The 27,525-nt window shown below is 35.4% G+C and overlaps 1 protein-coding gene across 2 annotated transcripts in view; it reads right to left on the reverse strand.

Annotated features, from left to right (window-relative positions):
- Positions 1 to 9,662: 9,662 nt before the first annotated feature.
- LOC144468177 (uncharacterized) overlaps positions 9,663 to 27,525 on the reverse strand; it is a 115,959-nt gene continuing 98,096 nt past the window's right edge. For both annotated transcript variants that reach the window (XM_078177449.1, XM_078177448.1), the window contains exons 3-5: positions 18,036 to 18,399; positions 14,357 to 14,724; positions 9,663 to 12,650 (exon numbers count right to left, since the gene is read on the reverse strand). In XM_078177449.1, the coding sequence (XP_078033575.1) occupies positions 11,707 to 12,650; positions 14,357 to 14,724; positions 18,036 to 18,399 (1,676 nt within the window). In that variant the 3' untranslated portion in view covers positions 9,663 to 11,706. The remainder of the gene's footprint in view (positions 12,651 to 14,356; positions 14,725 to 18,035; positions 18,400 to 27,525) is intronic.

Here is a 27,525-nt window from a genome sequence, read left to right on the forward strand (position 1 = left end):
ACAAATTGTTTGCTTTTCAACGTCTATAAGGAATGTAATTTTACTGTTGCTTTATTGTATATCCGCTTGTTCGTTATATTACGGAGTAATAGTCGCTGGATGTTTTATGCACCGATTAAAACGATCCATGCATTCATGATTTACTCTGATCTACGATCTTCAAAAACAACCATGTAGTACACTGCAGTATGTACTTTCACTGCGGCTAAAATAGATCGCGTAATTCGGGTTGCATGTCTGCAGGCGCATTTGCAAGTTTTTCGAAAGTCTCGCATTATTCATCTCCTGCAGCACATCGGGGAAGAATAATTAATACAAGTTCGCGTACCAACAGTGCATACGATGCCGAAAATTTTCATATTTCACCGCTCGAATGTTAAGCTATTATTCTTCTGCGATCTAAAAGGAATTAATGCATTAAAAATTACAATACGAGTCCTAATACGACAAATTTATATTCGTGTAATTTCTATCAATTAATACAAAATAATCTAATGTAATAAATAAAACGCTTGCCGTTTTCTTAGTAGACGCTGCATTTAAAAACTGATTAGAACGAAGGAAAACCGGCAAGTGGAAACTTTTTATTTGTTATAAATCATTGAAAACGATTTTTGTGAAACAGGTGAACTGTGCTTACTTTAACTGTAATTAAATCCTGGGAGATTTTAACTTTAAAATAATCACAAATTATAGATTCCAATTGTGTTACAATAGAGGCTGTAAATCGATTGCAATTAAATTCTGATTAATTTCTGTTTGCACTTTGTGTTAAATAATTTATATAATTCGCATGAATTGAACGTTAGGTTTCGGATAAAGTTAAGACCGCTAGACGCGTGGTCGGGACTAGTGCGAAAGATTGTCGTTATTGGCGTAATCTCGGCGCTAGAATCAATGTTGCTATACAATTCTACGTTTAGCGTTATTACTATAATCTCTACAATAACTGTACTCTCGGTACTGTTACCACCAGTCCAGTATTTCCGCCGCGTCTATTGCCATGATTATCGAGTCTGCTATTCGAATAATCCAGAAAATCAAACATCGCCCATCGACACCTTGTTATCGCGCCATTTAAGATCATAATCCAAAAGCAATCATCTGGCGAACTGTTCGCAAAACAGCTGAATAAATTCGTTGCATTGGAGAGGCCGTGATAACAACGCATTCATATGTGGAATCTACTTAATCCCTTGCACTACGACTCCTTTCATGTTGCGTTGATTAGCACTTATTTGTTTTTAATATTTTTCCTAATAGGACCAAACAATTTTTGTTTCTTCTGTTATCTTTATTTACTTTCATTTTTAAACTTCGATAACAGAAGAATTAATTTTGACTACGATTTAAAAGAAATTAATAATTTTCATAGTTAGTAGGTCTTGCATGAAATCTTTGTCACGAGTCTGACTCGTTATTACAGTGCAATGGATTAACTGCTCGTTTAGGGGAAGATAATCGTTTGCTCGGGAAGATAAACTACGACGCTGCAATACAAGCAACAATACAAAATAATTAACTTTGCGAAGACATCGAATACAATTGGCTGTATTGCTACAAAATGCTTAAAAATTGTTTTATCATTAATAACTTTTACAATCATTTCGAAGAACGAGGTTCCACAGTGAAATGTAAATTTACTAATAGAAAAACGATTGAACTATTATTTACGTTATATTTTCATCGAAAGAATCTGTGTGACTATATGTTTATGCAAAAGGCAGAACACTTATCAAATTGAAGCTGTATCATGTTTTATGATCGTGAATATGCTAACGTTTCAAATGGAATTCTGCGGAAGCAACTAAAAGGAATTAGAATTTTATATAAATTGACATAATTGTTTTTTATAAGTTGTTTTTATATAAATTGATATAATTTTAATAAAATATATATTTGTTTTAGGTCATTCAGTTGTACTGTGTCCAATGAAATCTGTTTTAATTACTATTTGTCAACAATATTTTTTAACTATATTTATTGAAACCACATCGATGACAAATGTGCGTGACCGTATCAAAAAGAATTTATAGCGGTACTTAACAAATCTTATAATTTGACCATAATATTTCGGTTTTAATATTCTTCCAGTTATAAAAGGTTACTTATGGTAGATAATGATAGAAATCGTAAGATTATTAGAAGTAACGAAAGAATAAGCAGGATAGATATTAAAAAATTAAATAAGTCAAGGAAAATTGAATTTTTTTTTGTTCAAAGTTGAAACTTCTTGCAGACGAAGATTTTCTGAAGGTATTAGAATATTTTCCTCAAAAAATATATTATCTATCACACACTTATCTAATGAGCAACTGAACAATCTGTCATCTTTTATAATGTATACGATTAAATTATATGCTTGCAACTTCTAAAATAAGATGCATAGTTCTAACATCGATGCAATTGACATTTGTCTGTTTGAAGATAAAAATCGACTATTTGATCGCTCTATTAGGTTCAGTGTTTAATCCTTTTTTCAGGGTTAACAAAAAAAAATTGATAATAAATGGAAAAATTGTTGTATAAGGTTTGAAAATATTTTTAATATCACCGAATTTGTTTACATTTTAGAAACTGTGCGAAGTGTAATTTGTTACTCGAGACACAAAATTCAATGTCGTATGTATTATAAATATTACAAATGCAGTAAGTACGTAAATTATGTCAGATAGAAATACTGTAGGTCAGAAAAACTGTTTTAAATGTCGAGTTAAAGTAGCTTCGAGTGCAAAGGGTTAATACTCGAACGGCAGATCTTTCTGACAAAGATATAACTTAGTTTAGAGTTATAATTATATGTATAAAGATAAAATTTACTTGGACCGATTTACAATTTTACAGTTTGCTCACAAACGCGTCTCAAGAATATTAGAATATCCCCCGCCCCCAAAAAAAGCCCCATAAAATTTACTTATTCGATTTCGTTAGCTAAGGAATGGGGTTGAATCGAGAATTTCGATTCCGGATGTGACACCGCGGCAGATGACAGTGAAAAAGTGACATGCTTCGGTAGGTTGGCGAAGAGTTCACTGGAAGCGAGAAGCGAGAAGCGAGCCATTCGGTTCGCATTCGTCTTTTTGTTTCCGTCGTCGAATCGTTCTATTGTGCTTGCGAACCGGTAGACGCGACGAGAGAGCGCGGCACGGTGTGGGCCTGGGATGTGGAAGTACCAAGCCGAGGTTCGAGCCGAGCGGTGCTATGTTCTCTCGTGTTCCTCGTGCTCCTCGTGCTGGTGGGACCTTGTTTCATGACCCACATAAAGCAAGGCCGTTAACACTACTCACGGCTCGCGAACGTATGGGTGCGGGCCCCTGCGAGCTACTCGCCGCTCTATGGGACCCCACGTGCCCATTTCCCCTCTCCTCGATCGACACGGGGGCTCGACGTGCCCCTCCAGACACACTGCTACCTGCATATACCTGCATGTACCTGTGCGTATACACCATCGCGCGCACACGTGCACAGCCGCCGGAGATGAAGATTCTTCTTGTCATTGTTGAGAGCTGGAGATCCATCAAAAAAACGACTCTAAAAATATACGCGCACTGGACCAAAATGGTATCGACGCGCTCTGCCTTCTGTTACAATCTCTGTCTCTCTGCTATGAGCGGTGTCGAGTTGCGAACTTGACTTTTAACACTTTATCGACTTGTCATCCGATCATAAAAATTTTCGTTTCTATTTTGATTTTATTTATCTTATTAATCGCGAAAGATATTTAATATTTAAAAATATATATAATAATATTGAAGCTTGTAGTACAATCTAACACGTTTATCTCAACAATAGATAACAAATTAATGGTTAGTATGGCAAGCCGATTCACAGCGTACCGATCGGGGGAAAAAGCGGATTTGTAGGCTACCGGTCGATAAAGTGTTAACAATTTTGGGTTCACCGTTTTATCGCTGAACGACGATATATCGTTGTTGGCTACGCTCGAGATGATATTGTTTCTTTAATAATTTGGATAAATAATTGTCTTATTTCGCATTTCTTGGTCGTTCTCAGCAAACTACGTCGTCCAAGCTATATTGAACAAGTTTGGCATGTTTTATTCAAATATATACGACAATTTTGCTCTGCGCTAAGCTGATTAAACATCGTCTATCGAGGATAGAACCGTCTTTGAAACAGTAATTTCAGAAAAAGATGTTGCTTACGTTAATCTTAATAACTTCCTGAATTATGGCTGAAATTATAATCGTGTCAGGATTTGTAAGAAATTTTCAACTGTTCTGATTTTAACTATGAAGAAATACATCGCCATTTTATGTTGTGACAAGTGCACTTTTCGAAAAGCAAGTAACTGGTTAAGAAGAATTAATACTTCGGTATTCTTTATTAAATTATTTATATAGTTATTGTATAAAAGTGTTAAAAAAAAAAATGTTTTCAAGAAAATATCAAGAAAATCAAGCGTATACAGTATAATTTTACAAAAACTTGCATGCTTTTCGAAGAGATTGCAAGAGCAAGCTGATTACAGGAGGAAACTGTTAGTAAATGAAATGTCAAGTACTTTGTACAATTACTGATTGTTATGGACAAATCTATATAATATTTGGAATCACAGAATTTCGTTCCCTAAATTTGGAATTTTTTATTATCGCTTTATTACACTTTCGTGATGTTGAGTTTTGAAAGACCAAATATGTTACGAACGCATAAAATCGACGGTCTATTTATTATGTAATTTAATGGCAATAATTTTTTAGAAAATAATACTGTACACTACACTGCTGATTTTTTAATTTAAAAGAGAAATAATAAATCTATTTATATGGATAAAATTGACGGTGCTTCTAATATTATATCTATTAACGATAAATTATCATTGGTAATTAATAATTGATAATTGTAAAGAGATAATCGGGATTCGTAAAATGAAATTGATAAAAGTTTTTGTTTATTATACAATACTACAAAACCCAGATTGTTCCAATATACAATATGTTTGCTTGCAGTATCACAAAAAAAAATATTAAAAAATATTTGATCACTTATTACTATCATACTGTGGATCCTTACGCAATTATGTTCTAGAGAAATTGCAATGTTGATAATATTTTAATAAAAATTAATTGACGAAAGTTAAGATAACATGAAAGGCAAAAAGAATTTAGGACTGTCTATGATACAAGACTCTATGTAGAAGAGATAATGTTTAGAAAAGACGAACGAAATCGATTTGACTCCTTTTTTTAAAAAAATATTATTTAATTATTACTATTTTGTATAAAAATTCACAGTTAAATTATACGATATGTTCCAAAACTATAAGATAATAAAATCTTTAATAAAACTCTATAAAACTGATAAAGTATTGAGTTTGTAAATAGTCATTTGTTATTTATTAGATCCTTATTTACAAGTCTTAAGATTACAGAAAAGTGAAATATTTTAATGTACTCTGCAATAAATATTTCTTTTCTACTTGTATGCGTGTGTCTTTAGTGAAGATTATTGATTAAATAATGAAATATAAATAATTTGAATACAGTTTTACTGTAAACATTTAAATACTTTTACTATAGCAATCCGTTCCTATTCCATGATTTACTATGATCCCAAAATGCGTTGAGAAATGCCTTACGACATCATTAAAATGAATATATCATTAAATGTTCTTAACATAGACATGCTTCCTCAGAATTTTTCACCATGCATACGCTATGAATGCATAAAGATCGACAGCCTGGTAACGATCCAACAATCGCAAAACGAAAATAAGTGGAACAAAGTATTGGAGAGCCCAGGTTTCGCCCGAACCGTCGACAATTCGAAATTTATGGATCACGACGGCCGGTTCGAGGAACACTACACTAATTAATCGTCGCCGGAGGAAAGCCGAGAATCGCCGTTGAATTGTCCTGGAAGTAGAATTGTGATGGAAGACAGATAGAAAGCTGCAGAAGGGAGACGCTGTTTCACTTCGAGATTAAACGTCTGTATCTCTCGAAAAGAGGAGAGCCCGCCGTGTCTACGGTATCACTTCGAACGAAGTAAAATGGCGTCCACCCCCGAAGCACGTCGGACAATTGATACTTTCTCGCGGTTCGCTCCTTGCCAAATGTTATCGATCGCTCTGGATCTGTCACGAAGAAAGATGTTCCTTTTCAGGACCGCGGGGGTGGCGTCGAAGAGGAAATTAGTATTACGTTGGTAAGCAAACGAAGCGTCGAGGAATACGTAAACCGAAAGTTAAGCGTCGAAGAAAAAAAAAAGTCGCGGTCCTGATTCTTGTTCGTGCACTTATGTGGCACTTAGAGGATGTGTGCGCTGAATGTGCATCCGCGTACGGATGTGTGCGTACCTGGACAAGTTAGTAGGTCAGGCAGACGTGAGTCAAGCGGCCGGCGCGCCAGCGCGCGCGGCACACACGCGCGCGCGCGCCGCCGTACACCGGGCACATTATCATACCCGTGGAGAACTGTGACTCCAAACGAGGCTTCATCAGGTACCTTGATCTTGACTCGACGCAAGGTCCATTTCGCTGTCGTCGCACATTCAATATGGCATTGCTCCTATTCGGTTTCGCATTGTTCGCATCGGTGCCACGAAACGGGAGCTTCGCGTAATAAGCCGTAAATGGGAAAAGTTGTCCGTGCTGCGGTGTGCTCTTTGATGCTGCGCCGGAAAGAGTATTGTGCACGAAAGTACACGCTTGATTAGCTATTACCTATCGCTGTCCTTTTTTTAACTACATAAATCTTTCGCGAGATAGATTGCCTCTGCACAATAATCGTATATAATGCGAGTTTATAAAAGAATTAAAGTACACAATTTTGTCAAAACAATGATTGTATGCAACAGAAACACAATATATAGGATTGATTTATATACGGAGACATCAGCTATCATTAGACTGTAGATTTTTATGTAAAATAAAAATTGTTTCATTTATTGCAAGATACAAGAAATACAGAAATATTTCTTTCTTTTTTAAACAATTTTAATGAATTATAATAATATCTTTGTGGTCTTTAAATGTGTTTTCTGTTTTGTAGTTGATATTGTTTTTGGCGTAAATGCATAAAATGGATTTTCTTGGAAAATCAAAATTTTTTCCATTCTCGACGTTCATTTATTCTTTTAATTTTACTACTGTTAGAATTTCTTCAGGAGTTCTATTTCTGTTTCAATTAGTTGTTATAACAAATGCGTGAAATTTGCAGTATATTTATCAGTCGTGGTTTCAATTTGAACTGAGATCTAGATCTTAGTATTTTGATGTACAAATAGGTCGACATGTTTTGTTCAACGTTTATCACGTTTATATTCGATGTAATTTAATATGTAATTTAATTTTCTGATATAATCTCTCTGGATTTATCCATCGTAAATCCCATAAAAAGCACTTCCATGCGATATAGTTTACATACTGAATTTCAAATACGTATTCATATTTTGAGTTAGAATAATTTTTATTATTTTTTATTATAACAAAATTTTTAATACGTTTCATAATTTAGTAAGTTTTTTAATTTCGGTAATAACGTTCATTGTGGACCAAAAATCAATTTTAACAATGCAATTTAATATCATCTTATGGTGTTACCGTTTAAACAAATATTTTCATGCTCCTTATGCATGTAATACAATTATTGAAAAGTCTTTTGAGTGAAGTTTTATGAACGTTATTTATAAAAGATCTTATTTACAACCTCTTTTGAGATTATAATTTTTATTGCAGGTTTTTCAGCTCAATTTTAATCTATTTTTAATTTACCGAATACACATGAATTCTTATGTCAAATGAAATTGGAATTCAAGTTAATATAATTTCGTTCACAATGAAACTGTTATAATAATTGTCCTCTTAACAGGTTTCTGCTAGCAAGAATTTTACAATTTGATGTGATATGTATAGCTGTATGTCAAAAATCGATTGATATCATATTAAGATTGAAATTATATTATGTTCTTACTGTCAATTTTAATTTCAACTTTTCATTTCAATGAATACTACAAATTTTTCATCTTAAGAAATTAATATGACCTTCGCGTTATTGTTTTAATTATATTTTTATTGTATTAATTATATAATTTAGTAAATTGTTATTCTTAGTAGCAACAGTATGTAAATTAGCTTTTAATTTTTGAGTATTCTATAAAAACGATTTTTTATTATCGAATTAGAGAATTAAAATTCTGTAGCTCGTTTGTAAATTGTTTTTCGTTTCGAAGAGATATGCTTCCCATGGGAAAACTACCGCTTTAATAAAGTAATAAACCGCTTTAATAACATAATTAATATTAAATATCTTTAATTTGATAAGTTTTCAGTTTATTAATAGTCGATAGACATTAATGTTTATTGGTGAAGTAGTATCTTGACATTCTGTAATATATGTACGTATATAAGTTCTCATGTTGCTAAGATAAGTTTTTCCTAATGAAAACAGTACCATTGTACTGCAATGTTTATCTTTAGATTTGTAAGATTTTAGATTTTTTAATATGCGATAAAAATTAATGTTTATTGCTGAATTAACATCGCGGAATTGCGTATTTTCTTTACGAAGTGCATTTTATTTTAAGCATTTAATTATTTCACCAGCACTTCCATTTTTGTTACCCAAAGTTCATTAGTTTTTAGTTTTCAATAAAAGGTGCAAAAACGCATTTCAGTTGATGGATTACTATTCCGAAATGATGTAGTTTGTTTGCATGTCACTTTTCGTTTATCTTGTAAAATTTCACGTTGCCTTAAAGGATGAACCGATGCTGCCATCTGACGAGAACGTTCTGCACGAACGTGACTCCTGAAGGAACACCGGAAGCTGCATGCGCGGCACATTTGCATTCATTGCTATGCAATGTAATCGATAATACTGTTCTTACGTCCAGGTTTTTGCATGCCTGTAGATGATATCTGGAAGGCTAAAATTTGAATAAACGATCCGTGGCACCGTGGCACGTGGATAACTCCACGTGTAACGAATCGTATTTGATGCAGAAAATGTTAACGATGCAAATTTATAAGTGCCTTATTTGGATAATCTGTTTATAACCGGACCTGCAAGAAACAGCTTGGGTTATTTCCGTTGTAGCAAATTTGTAATGTCTTTGTTTTGCGGAGAAATAAGCTTTCAGATAAATGTACTCATTCACGAACTGTTCCTGGCAGGAATCTATATTAACTGCAAAATATTATCATAATTGTAATAAACTTTATATAATTTTTACTTTTACTTAACTTTCGTACGCTTCTTCATCGCTATGGAAAACTATGGGATTTAAATCTATTCTGGCATATATAAAAGTATGTTAATAGCTTTATACAAATTATCTTAAAATTGTATGCAAGAAGATAAATTGAATATATATATTTATATATTATAATAATATATATTAATATAATATATAATACTATATTAATGTATATTAACTTTCGAGAAAATATTATCTTTGCGTACGCACAATTTTTTAGGCGAATGAAATTTACAAACGTAAAAAGTTATTTACGCTACGATAAATATAATTGTAAACTTAGAAAATATTTTTGACCGTAGAGTCTATTTTTATATAAAATAGAAACATCGTTTTACAAAATCATGTTTATAAAGTTGTGTTAAAAGTTCAAGACTGACGTTGTCTTAAATGTAAGAATTTCAAAATGCGATTTCATGGTACAAATGAAATTAGTCTACAGATATTTGTGATACAATTTATTAGAAAATTCTCTAAATTCAAATATATTACACATGTGTTTTCAGAAACAGTTCACCCAAAATCTCTCGAAATATTTTATGTTCGTGCAAGCTGAATGTCTCTCGATCGTCAAAACAAGATGGCGTCTCTCGGCCCTTCGTAAAAGGCGCGCGGGGTTGATGGCCGAGGAGAAGTTCCTATTCTATCGATTGACCCGGATCCGCGCGTGGAGGTACACCTTGCAGAGTTGCAATTCGGATTTGCTGGTAGTTTCGCACGCGATCTGTAATTACCGAGCCACCTATAGCGGTACAAGTCTCTCGTACAATTGCTTGATTTCGTACGTGGTTCAAGAAGACTTCGGCTGCGAACGAAGAACATTTTACAAATATTATCGACTTTTAAAACTGTCTCGTATACATCGTTTCACATCCATGCTAACCTCGTAACTATTTTCGTTCGCAGAATCGGATCTTGACCAGGACGTTCTGGCAAATATCGCGCAAACTTAGTCATTTTCTCTCGTAATATTTTCCCTTCTTACATATCGGAGGAACTGGACGAAAGGTATCGTTGGAGAACGATAACAGACGATCATAAATTATTGTAGGATAGATACAGTGTCAACATAGCATTATTTCTCCACGCATACATGCAATATTTTCCGATGCCGACATTAACACGTCGTCGTCTTCGAAATATTCTGCCGCAACTCGCTCGTTAACGTGTTCATCAATTTTAAGGTTCTCTCGAGATTTTTCATGATAATTTCAAAATCGCGCGAAACATGTCTATGGCACGTTCTTGCTTCATCGTTTTAGTAGAATTTTCGGGATAACTTGTGAGAAGTATTTCTCGAGTAAACGAATCGAACTTCATTTTTATATTTGAATCCTCAACGCTGAATATCGCTAACGAAACATGCATTCGTATTCTCACGCTCGCTAAACATATTTGCAAGGTTATTGCCTTTGTATTTGCGTGAATCTCATCACTATTTTTACGCGATATTTCAGCATTTTTGTCGACATCGCCTGGATCCTTTATTCCGAAAGTTTCATAACAGACGCGAAGAACACATTCGGTTCTCTTCTCTGCAAAAAATACACTCAGACCAATCGTGTAATTGTATCACATTACCAAGCAACAAATAACTTCAGTCGTAATTATCGGGACTCATGACGACCATAAATCCGAATTAATCATTTTTTTCTCTCTCAACACACTTGCGAATTCGCGTTTGCAACGGATTAGTCAATCAGTACAGAGAATATCCTAGGTACGTTTATGGGGTTGCAAAGTGTTTCGCTGAAACGGAGCATGTGCTATGACATCATGGTTGATTTGTTTCCATCTAATGGTAATAACGCCTCGAAATAGCAGGGTTTCTCGATTCTAGCTACTGGCCTGGACATCAACTATTTAATAAAAGTAAAATTCTCAACACGAATATTACATTGGACGAATAACATGACGACACGATCTCATTTAAATTAGTATAAAAGCTGTGTATCAACATGTAGAAGAAATCAAATTCTGAACTTGTTGACATATAAATAGGTTAAAAATGAAAGCATTTCAAGGCGTTACAGGGCCAGAGAACAAAGTTAGGTCTCACACGATTCTAGGTGACTCAAACTCGAGGTCTCTTATTGCCCTTACAGTTCATTAATATAGGGTATCCAGCATAATCCTCGGTATCTCATCGTAAAACATGTCTCTGCCACATTGGACGAGCGTTTATTGTCTACCGAACTGCAAGGAGTACTTCTTTAGTTTTGCTCCGCATACACCGATCATCGAACCGTCTATTACGAAAATGTACGAATAGAAAAGAAGCGACGAAGTTCCTAAAGCTTGTTACCGATCGAGCACAACGACCACTAAACAGCGTCCCACGAAGTGAAATTTTCTAACAATGTACGAACGAATCTACGAATACGCTTTATCAGTCCATCCAGTCCGGTTCCGCCGTTTCAAAGATCAGAAAAGGACATACCGTGTCGGAACTCTCTCGGGGATTATGTTCGCGTTCCCTGGGAACGTTCAGACAACAACGCCGTGCTGGGCCAACAGTTGCTTCCTCTGATGAAGACTGGGCGACTCGACGTCGATGTCCACGGTCTTCACACCGTCGAAAGACTTGGAGGTCTTCAGGTTATTCAGAGCCTTCAGGCAGCTGTTCGTGGTCATCTCTAGCGACTTGGAGCTCTTCAAGGACGCGTTCGCCAGTTTCTTGATGGTCTCCGAGATGGGACACTTAATGAAGTCAGCCCTTTCTCTCTCTTTGTCCTTGATCCTCTCGTCGATCGGGGGAGACTCCTTCGGTTCAGTCTCCTCTTTCACTTTCTTCTCCTCCTTCGATTCTTTGGGATCCCCATGTTTCGCCTGACTCTCTTGAACGGCGGGCTTCGACCTTCTACACACGTCCGATGATGACTCAGGCTGGCCTTGACACGGATCGACGCGACCATTGTTCGCGTCTTCCTCCTCTTTGCGGTCGTCCTGGCCCAGCAGAGACTTCGGCGGCGCCTCGACGTAGCCGCTCTCGTCGCTGTCCACTTCCTCGTCGAGCGAGTCCAAGGTCAGAAACGGGGATTCGTCGTTCTGCAGCAGCTCGTGATTCATACGGCCCGGATACGTCTCCATCACCCGTCTCTCCCTCTCTTGCGGGTCCTCGATCCTACGCAGGATCTCGCCCCTGGGCCTGTAATCGACCACATCGTCGAAATCCTCGGCGTCTTCGAAGTCGAACACGTGGGAGCTCGGATCCTCTATCTCCTCGTCCTCTTCCTCCATCGACTCGTCCTCCTCGCTCCTCGTCGAAAACCTCTTCCGGCTCGTCTGCGCGCTCCGCAGGTGAAAACGCGGGCTTCCCGCGCAGGTCATGAAGTTTGGGGAACCGTCCGAATTCCTGCGTGGTCCTGCACCTATTCTGACCACGTCGTCCGAGAACATCACTCGTCTTTCCGATCTTTGCTCCGGTTCACCTGTAGATTCGTTAAACGTTACATTAGGATTTGTTCGTGTAAGGCGTAAGGTTATTCGATTTATAGGCCGCGAATTTTATTTACGAATTGAATATTTCATTTATAAATGTTAGAAATGTATTTCTTTAATATAGGCGACCTTAAGTTCATTGAATTTTCACATTATTTTACATTTTAACTACTTATTTTTCTGATAACTAGGTTAAATTCGCAGTTTATTTGTTAGTATCGAGTTCAGTAGCTAGACTGCGAATTTGATGTATTTTCGACAAAAATGATTAGATCAGAAACAAAATTGTAAAGACATTAAATGAGTTTTAGGACATTTTTGTATTACATACAACTTATTCGAATAATTAAGAGGAAAGTTATTTTTATCTAATTAAAATTGTTTATACTTAATTAATAGAAACACTGGATAAGTAAGCCTCCTCCCCTGATTTGAAGTCATTTGAAGTAACTTTTTCCTTAACGTGAATGCAATAGCTACTTAAGTAATGTTATTAGATTCAATAATGATCAAATGTCTTTTTTATTAAATATTTGACTATATGTTAATTTGATTCTTGAATATTCTAGATCTGTATTTTTAAAATTGTCTTTTCGAGAAATGTTGTTAAGTATGGTCTTACACTTTTTGTGCTGTTTGTATTAATTTATCAAAAACTCATTGTGTCTCAACATTGAAATATTCACTGTACATATATATTGTTCATTAAAACAATAAAGATATAGATACAATATTTATTAATTGTGTCAATTATTAACAGCATGATATCAAATCGAGAATCGTTTGCTGTAGATAAGGAGGAAATATCACAGTATGAAGTATCACAATATTTTCAATTATTGTGTTTACTGTGAAGAATCTCAAAACTTTTTACTTACATGATAATCTCAATGAAAATGATTACATTATATGAGTGAGGATGACTTGCTGATATACGACTGAAACTGCTATTTCCCATTGAATAATTCATTAAAAAACTCTTTACTCATAAATCGTAACTTTTCAAAATTTATAAAATTATCACCAGCAGAGAATGTATTAAACATAGAAAGTCTCAAATAGGACAATAATAAAGATCTTTCTAATTGTTGCTAGATGTTGATTCAAACAAAATTAGAAAACCGATCAGATTTGCGTAATACATTATAACATGAATTTTTAACAATACTTTCCTGAATGTCAGCCATAACTTATACTATATTTAAATATTTATCGATTATAAATATTAAAAATATTATAGTAATATTTATCAATATTAAAAATACTATATCAATATCTATTATAATATTGAAAAATCATAAAAAGAAAACTTTTGAAAATATACAGCTTTAAGTATATAATGAAATTTCTTTAACAAAGTAATACAGCTTTTTCCCAAAAAAGTCCCAAATAAAAAATCATCAATTAAGTTACACACTCCATTCTTGTATAAAATTGCTGGCTGTGAATAATTACAAATATGATCATCTCAAATAAAGTGTGATTAGTGCATTGTTGTATTACTAATAATGCGTCGTATAGTGCACAAGTATACTAAAGTATTAGACTGACGATCAACCGAAGGCGGTAAGGAGAAAGTGTCTTCAAACGGTCTCAGTACATAAATACAAAGTTCATTAGATTTGAACATTTCGGGAGACTCCGTAAAAATATACGCGTTGCTCACGGACGATTGTTAAAATTCTAAGCAATTGACCTGCAGCGTGATTGTCTTCCGGTCCTGGAGCTCTTTCCTCGCTGGTCGCGGTGCTGGCGGTTTCGCATCCGCTCGAAATGCTTCCATTTTCGTCGGACGACTCGCGATTCAGTGCGTCGAGCAATCGCGCAAGCCTCCAGCTGTCCTGGTCGTGCCAGCTTCGAGCAACCGTCTCCAGGGTCCTCAGCTCCTCCAGGATCCTCTGCTGCTCGATTTCCTCCGCGACGATGTCTTCCTCGATCGCCGATAATTTCGGCGCGCTTTTCGATCTTTCGAGGGGCGGCCGATAATTTTGACCGCCTGTGCTTAGAAGTAACTTCCGCCGTGGTAACGATGGGTTCTCGTACAGAGCGTTTGCTAGCGACAATCTGTGGAAAACAACAATATTGTATTTTACTAACTCGTACATTAGCTTTTCAATTTTCTGATTAAATTGGATAAGATAAGAACAATGAACTTTCTTTAACAATGAGAAATACTGAGTCGGTTCATAAATTCGTTTAGTTTCAGTTGTCTAACAATTACATTGCATACGCTATTCGATAGCTTTGATTTTCTTTTGTTGAACGATTGTTTAGTTATTCGATCCGTACGAGTAATAAAGTGATTAATTTTTTGAGAACCATGCAGCGTCATGTTCACGAGAATGAACGTCTCCGATTTATTTTGCTGTACGATCGAATTGTAAATGTTCGTTCTTGTTATCTTGATACTCCATAATTTTCAAAAGAATTAATCGGTTTATTACTCGTGCAATTGTTATGTGGAATATTTAAATTAAAATTAAAATCCTACCATTAAAGATATAAAGGTAAAGACCTACGATAAAGATAAAGACCAACTGTTCTGTGGGATTTCTTTTTAGTGGTTAAGGAATACGTTCATTCTTCCTTGAACTCTTCGGGGTTCGTAGAAAGCTTATTAACCTTAACATGGCGTTCTGTTTCATTAGATTAGGAAGTGTTACACTGGTGTCTTTCCGAAAGTACGACTTTTCTAATGTACTTTTAAGTACTGGCTAACACTGCGGAATCCGTACATCCAGAAGAGATTAAAGAAATTGCGTATTTGAAAATATCTTGCGACGCATCAGTGAGGCATCAGTGGTGCATTTTGTTAGGACCATGAAGAGTCTCGAGGTATCATTCGAGGCTTAATATTACCACGTTTGAGAGAAATTATAGAAATTGATTTTATACGACAGCGTGATCATCGGTGTGATGAAAAACACATGAAATTTTCAGTTTTTAGTTTAATGGTAGTCGTTAATTATTTGATAAGCTAAAGAAATAAACGAAGATCAGATATTATAAATGATAGTGAACTGTATTTTAATGAATTAACGATGCAGTGGATACTGTCATTTGATATTAGTTTACGAGAAACTAAAAGCATTCGTATATTTATGGAAAATATATGAATTATCAGAAAAATATGTAGCTGCAAATTAAAATTGTTGGGACTTTAGAAGAATCGAGGATACATCGATATATCAATGCGTTACTTCTGATTAAATAAAAGTGTTGTAAATAAGGAAGGTTTCCTGAATAGTTTTTCTTTCTTACAGTTGTGAAAATTTTCTATTTGAATATAGTAAAATCTATAATGTTCCGATCTCTAAAATTACACACATGCAACATCGATTGCGGAAGAAACGTATTCAATTAAACTCTAACGAAACATTGATATACTAAACGAGTTTTCAAATTCTCGCACCAATTCACTTACAAATTACGTGATTTACAAGTTACACGGAGTTTTTCTTGTCACGTCGACTTCATTCTCATAAAGTGTCACACTTCTTTCATCAATCGCCGAGTCTTCCTACATAATGAGACACATGCCGAGAAGTAAAATGGCGGAAAGACCGAGAGGCATAGACGTGTATCCTAACTTGGTAACTCGCGTCAGATAGCATCGAGTTAAATGATGTTCTTCGGGTCGTAGAGAAAGTTCATTTGTTTTCTATTTATCTTTGACAGCTGTTCGACTCCGCTATTCAGGACAAGTGTGTATAATAGAGAATCGTAACACGCGCCTGTGGCACACGTACACAGAAAAATATATTGTCCCCTACTGACTCCGGAGTTTTCCTCGGAACATTGAATCAAACGTGCATCGCTCTACGACCAATACGACCTGAATCGCGACACGATCCTGTACGCTGTGATCTATGGACATGACCCAAATTGTCTGTTTGAGCAGAGGTCTCGCGATAGCTCGTGTTTACCAGCGAATAGAAAAACAATCGCTTTCCTCGTCGTCGAATTAATGGATTATACCGTACGAGTTTCCCTCGGATAGAAACCGTGTTCAGAAGATTCACTTTATACAGTTCTGCGAGATATTGGTGTCGAATGTATTACCAGCCAATTGATGATTAATGATCGCTTGACGACATACGGTTCCAGGAAGAGTTAAATAGATGTAGAATGTGCCCTAAAATAGATTTTATTAGCGCTGAATGTTAGAGAAGAGCGTAAAACATTTGAAATTGAACTGTGATCTTTTGTGACGTGAATCTCGTTCTTCTTAATTTTCTTATTGTTACTAATAATAGAAGATAATAATTGTATAGAAATTATAATGCGCTTTCTCTTCCATATTTCTCCAGCATTCCGTTCCTTAATTTAACGTTAATTAAGTTTTTATGCTGATTCCTTCATTGAATATCTGTTTAAAAATTAGAGCTGTACGATCCTTTGGAACTTTTAGTTACAACAGAGTTCAAGTTATTGCGCACGAAGTTAATTTGAAACAGAGAAGTAGTGATGTATAAATGAGACATTCTACGAGTATCTTTTGTTTGTAAAAGTTAACAGATTTTAAGGAATCTCAATTATTTACTGTACAATCAATGTATATTGAGACATCTAACCTGCCTCTAATTTCCTTACTGAGGCTATGACCGGCGCATGTAAACTGTATTAATTGTAACTAAATCTAGAATAGATTGCATGGAAAGAAATAATTTATGCTTGTCATGGAAAATTAATATTAACAAATATTCAAAGTCGTGATAATAATTGCAAAATTAGGCTATATTTCGATGTGCATCAAACATCGACAAAATTTGAAAATGTGTTTCTTCCTTCGTGTATATTTTATTTGAATTATTTATTTGAATTATTAGATTGTTCTTCGTACAACACCCAGAGATGGAATATTTTTCGAACGAAATTGTTTGAATCTTCCTTTGGCGCACAGTTAAAAATACACAAAACAAACATACGCAAGAAAACTAAGTGTTGTATGGTTCGCAAGAAACACTGATTTGTTGCAGATTCGATGAAATGACTTTTTCAATTCAACAGGTGAAACGATGACATCTTATGGTTCATTTCTTTTTTTTAACAGTAGCTCCGGTAAGAAATGTTCAAACTTTTGATTACACGGACAACGGCGTTCACGAGCTTAGAAACGTACATTTGTTGCTAAAAAGTTAATAGAAAGTGACTCGCGCGCGGTTTCCGATCTCGATGATTCAGAAAAGAGACGACGTCGACGTCGTCTCTTTTTTGCCGCATGTGATTGGTGTGTATAAAGAGGGAAGAGGGAAACGGAGAGAAAAGGGAGGGGAAAATAGTAGCGGCAGCCGGCGGCAGTGTCGTGCAAAGGGTTAAAAGAGCAAATAACCAAAGACAATTTCCCGGAATGGATTCATGATCGATATCCTTACCTAGCATTTTGCCTGGAGACCTTGTCCCGTCGGAATTCCAGGAGTGCCTGCTGTAGCCTGGCGTTTAAGGTCGAGGCCAGCCTCCTGGCGGTGGACTCCTTGCTGCAGAGGGCGGCGTGGCACCTGAGCTCGGGCCTCAGCCTGCGTCCCTCGTGTCTGTACACCCAGACAAAGAGGCGCGGGTGGGAAGCAGGTGCTGTACAATAGGTGACTCTGTGCGCCCAGTACTCCGTCAGACCGTGATCCTTCGTCGTCGCGGTCAAACCACCGTTCGTGACCGTCAGCCTCATCGACACGTCCGGCCTGTTGCTGGTAACGTAATTGCGCCATAAGGTCGACACCGGTTTCTCCACACAGCCCTCCCCTGTAATTTCAATCAGACGTTCGTTCTTGTAAAACTAGCGGAACAGGCATTGTTTCGATTGCGTCCACGTTACAGCTACGCACGTAGGCTCGCTGCGAATCTAATTTTCAACCCTTTACGCTCGAGTGGTGACTCAAGATCATTTTTATACCAACAAAGTTTAGATTTGAATAATTGTTAAGCAGTGCCACTCTTGATACGAGTCACAAAAATCAATTTCATATTCATAAAAATGCACTTTATTATGTATAATGGACATACTATAAACCAGAAATTTTATATCTGATTTACAATCAACATGGCTTCGAGTGCAAAGGGTTAAGTCAAAGGGTTAATTACTTCCGTTCTCGCGTATTTGCGTATATAAAATAATTGACAAAGTATGGCAAATAGTTGATGAACTAACGTTGCTTCTATGAAATAATATTCCGAGATTTATTTCGCGTCGTATAAAGAATACATATTGAAAATAGTTGTTTATGTTGTGGTGAAAAAAATGATTAACTGATAAATAATTATTTGCAACAATATTTCGTGGATCGAGATCTTTATTAATTATTCGGTATTTTATTTTTTGCGATTATAATATTTATGAAAGAAAGTAAACTATATGTATATGTATAATACATATTTAAAATGAAAACACGAATGTCGAAACATGTTCGCAGCTCTTTGGTTGGAAAAATTTCAAAAAAATTCAATAAAGAAATCATTCATTTTCAATAAGAAAATATTGTATTTTAAATACTTATTATACATATAAAGAAATAGATTACTATTACAAATAGAACATATGTAACACAGTTGAGAGAAACAGTATTTGCAACTATTTGTATTTTTTAATTGAAATATTTTCAATAGACAGTTCAAATCGTCAAAAATTCATATCTGATGGATTGAGGTTCGAATGCAAATGATTGAATTATAATTTACGGAACGAAGAAACTTATATTGTAATAACATAATAAGATACAGGATAACAAACATTTATTCGTCCTATCAAGGTTATGTTAAAAAATTATTCGTTACGTATATTATAATTTTCTCCGTTGCATTCAAACGTCGTTTCTATCAAATACGAATAAGTCGATATCAAATTTATGCTTGTTATAATATAAACAAGTACGATAACATTGCTAGTCCAACAATGAATTATGGGAACAGGAGATTGAAATATTAATATCCATAAAGGAAGCTATTATATTATTTTGATTGATTCAGAAACATTTATCCTTCTTAAAGCGATAATTTATATTATTTGCGTATGCATTAGAATATATTTCTTTTTAACTATAATGCTAGGACAAGTATTTTAAATCAGAAAAAGAGACGCGACAAAATGTCTCTGAAAATGAATCCAAGATAACAGTTAGGCTAATTCAAACATGTATCGCCAAAGGTCATTTCTAGGTCGTATTGTTACAATGGACGAATAAAGCAAAGAAGATAAATAAGATTGTGTTCACGTTGAAATGCCCTGTGTCTATGCGCGCGCGTGTGACATAATGGGTTTACATAAAACGCGTATTGCGCGTAATCGACGATAAGTAGCCTACTTTATAATCCTTCGGCCAACCATTATCGGCGACAAGCTAAATAAATCAACCGAGGAAACGATAATGAAATTTTTAGACCATTAGTATTATTCTAATTAGATGACGTATGTTTAGCCAATGTATCATTTGTCACAACTTGTTTTGCAAGATTCGTTCTTCGACAACATTTGTCAATTCAAAGGTTCGTTAATTTAAATACTACGTCAGAACCCCATTAGTTCTGATACCTCACAAAATAAAAAGTATCCACAATAGAATTGTTATATAACATCGTACGTTAATCGTATGAACACATTTTACAAATCCGTGGCGCCTTTAACGATGAGTTCACGAGCTTATTAATTAAATCTAATAGATCACATCCGCTTGATACATATTTATTCGATCAGCCATGTCGATAAGTTTTAAATGAATTAAAATTATTTAATTAAACAATATTACTGCAACATTATTTTTATTACTATTTAATAGTAATTATCGAGCACTAATAAAATTGTAAGATCCTCGAGGCTACGCGTTACGCTAGAAATTCCATCGGAGTTCATTCGATGCCTTGAAGATCGTAGATCGTAAAGTACTCAAAGCTCTCTCATTAAAATCTTTCCATTTATTGTGCCGAACGCGCTCCTGCGCCCCCGAACGAATACATAAAATCCGGAATTTAATCATAATTGTATGTACATATTCGTAGCCGTATTACGCGTGCTCGATCATTGTAATTGGATTTCGCTAAGGGTAATGTCTTAATGTTGTAGACACTCTGTTGCCTATTCCAAGGTAATAATCATGCTACTGTTATGCCCGGCTATTACTATTCAATGCCGCCATTGCACTATTATTTAGGATAGCATCAGCAAGTAACAGTAATGGAGACAGACGGTACCCTACGCGTACACGAGTTTCGCTGCTCGTTTCCGCGTACAATTACACGCGCTACAATTGCTCCGGTGTATAATAGCTATTACTTGTATTACAGAGGTGGACACTAAATGGTTCCCCGTCAGGGTTAACACCGGGACGTGAATTATACTCGCGTAAATTCGAACGACGCACCGCGAATTCTTAATAGATCGTTGATCCGCGCGCGTTTATCTGGCTCCTCGTATTCGCGCGAAACATGGCTTCCATTATTTTGCAACGGGCTATCGGGATCGAATCGAACGATGAAACGGAACTTCCGATCGAACAGAACTTGACATTAGCGCCGGTGAACGACAGAAGAGAATGATTAAATACGGAGCATCATTTTCTATTTTTCAATGTCTGCTGTGTGGACATACCTTGGCGGAAATAATTCAACTAACTGTAAGAAGAACAAATATTTGCAAATACTTTTTCTATAATATTTTGTATTGGATGAAGCACTTCAAAACGATTTTATAAACATGTAATGTTCGTTGTAATATATGTAAAATATTTGTGAAATTATATATGAAATCGAACACTCCATGAAATTACACGAATTAAGAGAAGTATAAAAAGAACTACCTCTCATAAATATTAATCGTGAATAAATTAAATTTTGAATAATTAATTTCGAATAATTAATTTTAAATAATTAATTTCGAATAATTAATTTCAAATAATTAATTTCGACACGTAAAATACTATTTTAAGTAATTATTTTCAGTATGCCTTAAGAAAATATCATTTTCTTTACCACGACATAAATAATTGTTTTCAGTTGTGTATGACGCATTGTTTTCATTGTTTGCATGACGGCCAATAAGTCTTGAAATATGTGCTCATAATTATGAAAGTGGTCTAAGTCATATTTCTTGTTTCGAGATATTAATTTAATGAATTGCATTTGCGTAAATTAAAATATATTTTTACATTATACGATCTTTTTATTTAGAATTTTATTAGTCTTGATTAATGGAAATTTATTATGAATATAAAATTTTGTTTGAATTTCATAAGAAAATGTTGTTTTTAAAGTTTGAATTGACTTGGACCATTTTCAAAATTAACTAAATGTATTATAGATGACTTAAAGCAATAAAGAACTATGAGTTTTATTTGAAACAATAACTTTAATGAAATAATTCATGCACATTTATTAATGATTCTAAAAAAGTAATGCATTTTTATCATTTTGAGTTTTTAAGATTTTGAAAGTGTTCCTGAAAAACTGGAGTAATGTATGGTAGTAACCACATAATATCTTTATGTTTTTCTTCCGATACTGGTCTAGTGGTGGTGTATAAAGGAAGTAGCTTAATATTTCCGTATATTTTGGGTCTTCCTCTTTTAGGTGAAAGATCCAAAACTTGGAATTCAGGAGCATCTAAAGAAGTTTTATAGAACATTCTATATGGTTCATTTTTCACGAATCTCATCTATTGTATTTGCAGCTAAGAGACAGATTCGCCCGCGGTATTTTTTCCTCTTCATGTCGTTGACTCTTCTAGTGATTTCGTTGGAATAAAATCCGGCTGCGACATTCGTTTTATCGAAAATGTTCTTCACTTCTTCTACACTATTCTATCAGTTCATAATGGTGCTCAGGGTCGTATAAGTAATTTGCTTTTCTTATTTTCATTCCTATCAACCCAAAATTAAATAATTTAGTTTAAAATAATGTGGTGTAAAATAACTGATAAACTCATTTTTTTTTAAATTTTGACTTAGGCCACTTTCATAATTGTGCGCACATATTATTTCGTACAAACAAGGGTGTTGAATTGACTGTTTCGAATAATTTTTCAAACATTTTTACCCGAGTCTGCTTGAAAATCGCAGGAATAAAGGATTCTTTTGTATACTTTTTCAGAATAACGTTTATACAAGTGTTCTAAAATTGGACCAAGCGACTCGGGTTTGTTTGGAGCAGCTAGGAGGACAAGTATATAAGACAACGAGTAAAACAAATTTCGCAAAAATTTATACGCAGACGTTTTCTTGCGAGTGTATATTTCTGCTTTATCTTGTGTATTTAGATATACTACATTTTATAACATTCTGAACGATGTTAAACATTGATTTAAAATTAAGAAAGTATAAAATGGTGTTATGTGTCGTGCCGAGGATAATGATAATTCGTTCGGTGTGAATAACTTTAATTTATTGCACTTTTCTATCCCGCACTTGTCGCCGGCCGATTTAACATTGGGCGACTATTTCAAAGGAATCACAGTGGTCGTAGCAATCTTGTGGTCGGTTGGATGATGTATAATGTCGGAAAAGGCTTAATCGTAATGTCGACTGTATGTTTCGTAATGGCTCTCGCTGCTTCGGAGTACGGTCTTTTATCTCCTCGCGAAATGCCTCGATAAGGCCCAGTTTGGGGGAAACATCATCCCCATTCGTTGATTGACTTGAGGGAGGAGGATCTTCTCGAGCATCCCCTCCTCGGTGGAGGACGAAAGCCCACCCTCAAGTCAATGCTGGAAAATTCCCGAAAAATGCCGAAGACGGTTGAAAATCCCAGAGTGACGTCACCCCGAAGCAGCGTGACGATGTGGCCCCGAATGGCCCGCCGCGGATTTATGGCCCTTGACCTGGTGACGGTCCCGATGGCCCAAGGAAGCGACCGATTTCTCGGAACCCGAGTCCGAGAGTACCTCGCGTGTTTTGCACGTGCGACGCAAGGGATGCGGACCCTTGGTCGCTGGTCGTTTATTGGGGACGGCGGCATGTATCCTTTCGGGACCGTACAAATGGCATAAAATATAGAATATTGTGTTACAACTTAAACAGTGATGCACAAGATAGTTATTTGGAACAGTTCAGTTATCCGCAACATTTGCCTAAATGTTAAAGCTTGTCGATTATTTATTTACCTTATACGGTAATTTATAAACGTTAACAATTATTGTTTCCTAATTGCAAAAAATCAATATAATTGAACGTGAGCCCTCCTTTACGACTTCTATTTATTTATCCGACATAATGTTGAACTCATTGCGATTAATATGCAAGATCGACTTCGAAGATTGATCGAGCACCTTAAGAAAAATTGAAAAGTTCACAGCAATTACCGTGAAATAGTTGCAATGTTAGCGTATTAATTATAAACTACCGATCGATTTAATTGCGCATACACCTGTTTGAATGTTACAATGCTCGGAGGCATGATTTATACCATTTATGAAAATAAAAAGTGAACCAATTAAAAGAAAAACGAAATCCAGCTCGCGTAAACACGCGTAGTAATACTCTGAACTGGATTCCGCAGCGCAAATATACGCTTATTTACAAAAGCCGCGAACGATAATAAAGACGCATTTGAATTTCAAATACCCGTCGTTTCTGCCATTTTCAGTTTCTCTTTCAATAATATTTCTCAATGCAACATCCCGCGTTATATTTCATCTTCGTTTACGATTTAATCGAAAACTCGAACATCGTTCAATTCAAATCCCGAAGAATATGAAAAAATTATGGTCTCCTCGTTTCTCGGTTTTTCTATTCGATATTAATAAATATCAACCATGTTTAATCATTTTTTCCTTGTTGTACGTGTCCAGCCATGATCTAGAATCCAGCAGATTTGAAGGTCGCCGGCAGACCTCATTTCCGGGAAAAAGAACTGGTTTAACCTATTCACGCAGTTCTTTATCATTACACATAATCATAGTGTCCCTCAGAAGTGGACGAGCAACAAATCTTTAACAAATGCGAAATAAATTGCAAGGTTTCGCGGCACGTGAAGATTTTCATAAAAAACATATAGGTCGTGCCACTGCGACGCTAATTAAAGATTCAAAGCTCTCGCGGGCAGAAGGGTCATTAAAATTTTACTCGATGCTCGATACAAACATTCGATGCGTCGAGGCTTTCACCTGAGACTTTCACCGTGTTGCAAGATTTCTGTGATTTTCCAAATTTCCCAACAGTGTTCGACGAAATCAACGCTACTATCTGATCATTTTCGTCGCTCTTTCGTCGCTCTACGGGTATGCGAAACAAAACGAAACAATACGCATACACATTAACGACTTCTTCAAAATTAATAACTACTTGTTACCTAATTGAACAAAAATATTTGTAATCATATTATATAGAAATCATTTTATAGAATCTCATTAGTAGACGGCAGATTGTATGCATTTATAACAAGAATGAATAGATAAAATTAAGAAGGGTGAAGACGTTCAAAGGATTGAAATAAATCATTGTATTATATTTAGTATATTCAAATTATCAAGAAAAGAAGTGAGCGTCTGATTAATTTATGCGCCTTGCAGTCAATGCTTGTTAGTCATTGTTCCATATACTTAGAAGTAACTGCACCAAAGGTGCTGTAAACAGGATAATAATTTATCAAATTACGTTGCACACTTGCAATCATTAAGTTATGCCCCCCCCCCCCCCATAAAGCCGTGGTTTAAAGGAATGTGCGTTGCAACACTTTCTATTTTACCTACTTTTTACGGTATTTAAACACTGAAAGTGGACGAATTTTCATCTCGAAAAACGCGTAAGGGTTGAAAGTCACGACATTCTCCGTTCAAAGAATTTGCTCGTTCCTGGCAAAATCTTTCCGAGACGGTGAAAGGATGAACATTGTGAAAATCACTAGAAATTGTTCAGAACAAGAAATAAAAGATATTTCGATGTTTCCATTAGCAAAATAAAAAGATAATCGCGGTTCGTTTGCTCTTCTCCGCGAACGTTTTCTCCCATCGGTTTTGAACTCTAACTAACTGTACCCGCGTTTCCTGTATCTCTTAATTGGTAACGCGATCTGAGGTACAACGGGCAACGGCGAATCAAACTGTATCGAAGGTCAGGATATGTTTGTCTCTCGATTCAGTTCCGTCGGTGTATTCTAGTCGCGTGTAGAAATCCCGCGGAATGCCTGGCCACACACGTACGTATGTAGTGGTGTCCAATAGTAACGGATATTCGGTGCCGTTTCTTGCAAACTTCTCCGATCGAGTCCGTCATCTTCGAGCTTTGTTTTCATTTTATTCGGTCTTCGAGGTTGCGTTTGATAAATCAAAAATTTCAATTGCGACAATTTACTTTCCGATAACACGATCATAGAAGAACTTGTTGCAGGAAAATTTATTTATTTAGAATTTATTATTTACTATGTTACAGGATAATTTATTTTTTTTAATAACGCAGTAATATTTATATCACATTATAACTGGACTGTTTTATTTCTATGCGAAGTAAAAACTGTTTGTGTTAATTGCAAGATACGGCAGCTACGTACACATCCATTTTTCTTGTTAATAATTTCAAAGAGTTGATAGGGATGTACCAGTATCTGCAAAGTCTGTAAATGTCTTTACTGGTTTGCATTTAAACTAATTATTTTTCTCATAAATGCATAACTATACTATGGGTCTTTGCGTGAAATAAAAATTATCTACCTCAATTGTAACAGGTTATAGCAAAATAGAACTTTGTCTCCTTCCTTAAAGATCTTAATTAGTTGAAAACAGCGTAACAATATTTCTAAATTCTTCGAACGCTTATTTTGTATTACTACCGTATCGTACCATACACATACCGTGTATGTATAGAATTCGGAGTCTAGTTGTAACAATAATTGTAGTGTCTTTCTTGTTGTCAAATGGATAACAGCAAATAAGGTGAACAGATATGTTAGAGATAAAATAAGATAAAACAAAATTAAAATAAATGTATTTAAGAATAAAATAAATATCAGAGGAAGAAAAAATGCAAGCTATTGTAAAGCGTAAAACTGCTTTTAATATCTTTGAAGACGTTGGTGCACAACAGACCATAAAATACGACGAGAGAGAAGGAATACAAATGCGATGCACAAGTTCAAGAATTGACAACGAACATAAATCTTCCTGTTTATATATTACGTTATTACGTATCAAAGGTGTTTGGTCATTTGTAATGATCGTAGACTAGAGAAGAAGTGAACATAGGTCGCTACCAACAGGTATTGAGGTTATATAACATAACCTCAACATTTTTACAGTATCTTCAATTCTCCAAAGTTTACATTCACACTGAATAATTTAACGTAAAAATGAAAACTATTTATTAGGTTTACATTTCCTGAACCTATTTTAGAAGATAAAAAATGCACGTTTTGCTCTACATTAATCTATTGTCATTTAATTTCTAGATTATCGAAACCTCTTGCACCCAGAAAAAGCAGGAGACTTTGTCTCAATTTCTCTTTTTATTTGCAAAAATGCGCCGAAGCTTCTGCAGTCTACAGCAATGCATATTGACAAGTATTAACTCTGCACGCGCGCGTAACATTAATCGCATGCATCGCAGCAAAGCTGAGGCGAATGGTTGTTGCAAAAGTTGAGTTTTTGGGAGTAAAATAATGCAAGGATCGTCAAGGTAGCAGGGCAAAAAATTCGCATGAATATCTTTGGAGGATCTTTCAGGCGGTTTTTATCGATCGCTTCGAAACCTGAATATACACAATAAAAGCTACAGCGCCGCCGCGTCAAATAATCATTTGCATAAATAACCGAAGTGTTATTCAGAACTAAAAATATCAACGTTTAAAATTCAACGAGTCCGTTCGAAAACATAACCGCAGATGAGACGCGACGATTTATGTGCAAAACTCTCACGATCGTATTATGCAAGAATTTTCATTTACCGGTTAACAAGT

Source organism: Augochlora pura, chromosome 3, assembly GCF_028453695.1.
Source record: "Augochlora pura isolate Apur16 chromosome 3, APUR_v2.2.1, whole genome shotgun sequence".
NCBI lineage: Eukaryota > Metazoa > Arthropoda > Insecta > Hymenoptera > Halictidae > Augochlora > Augochlora pura.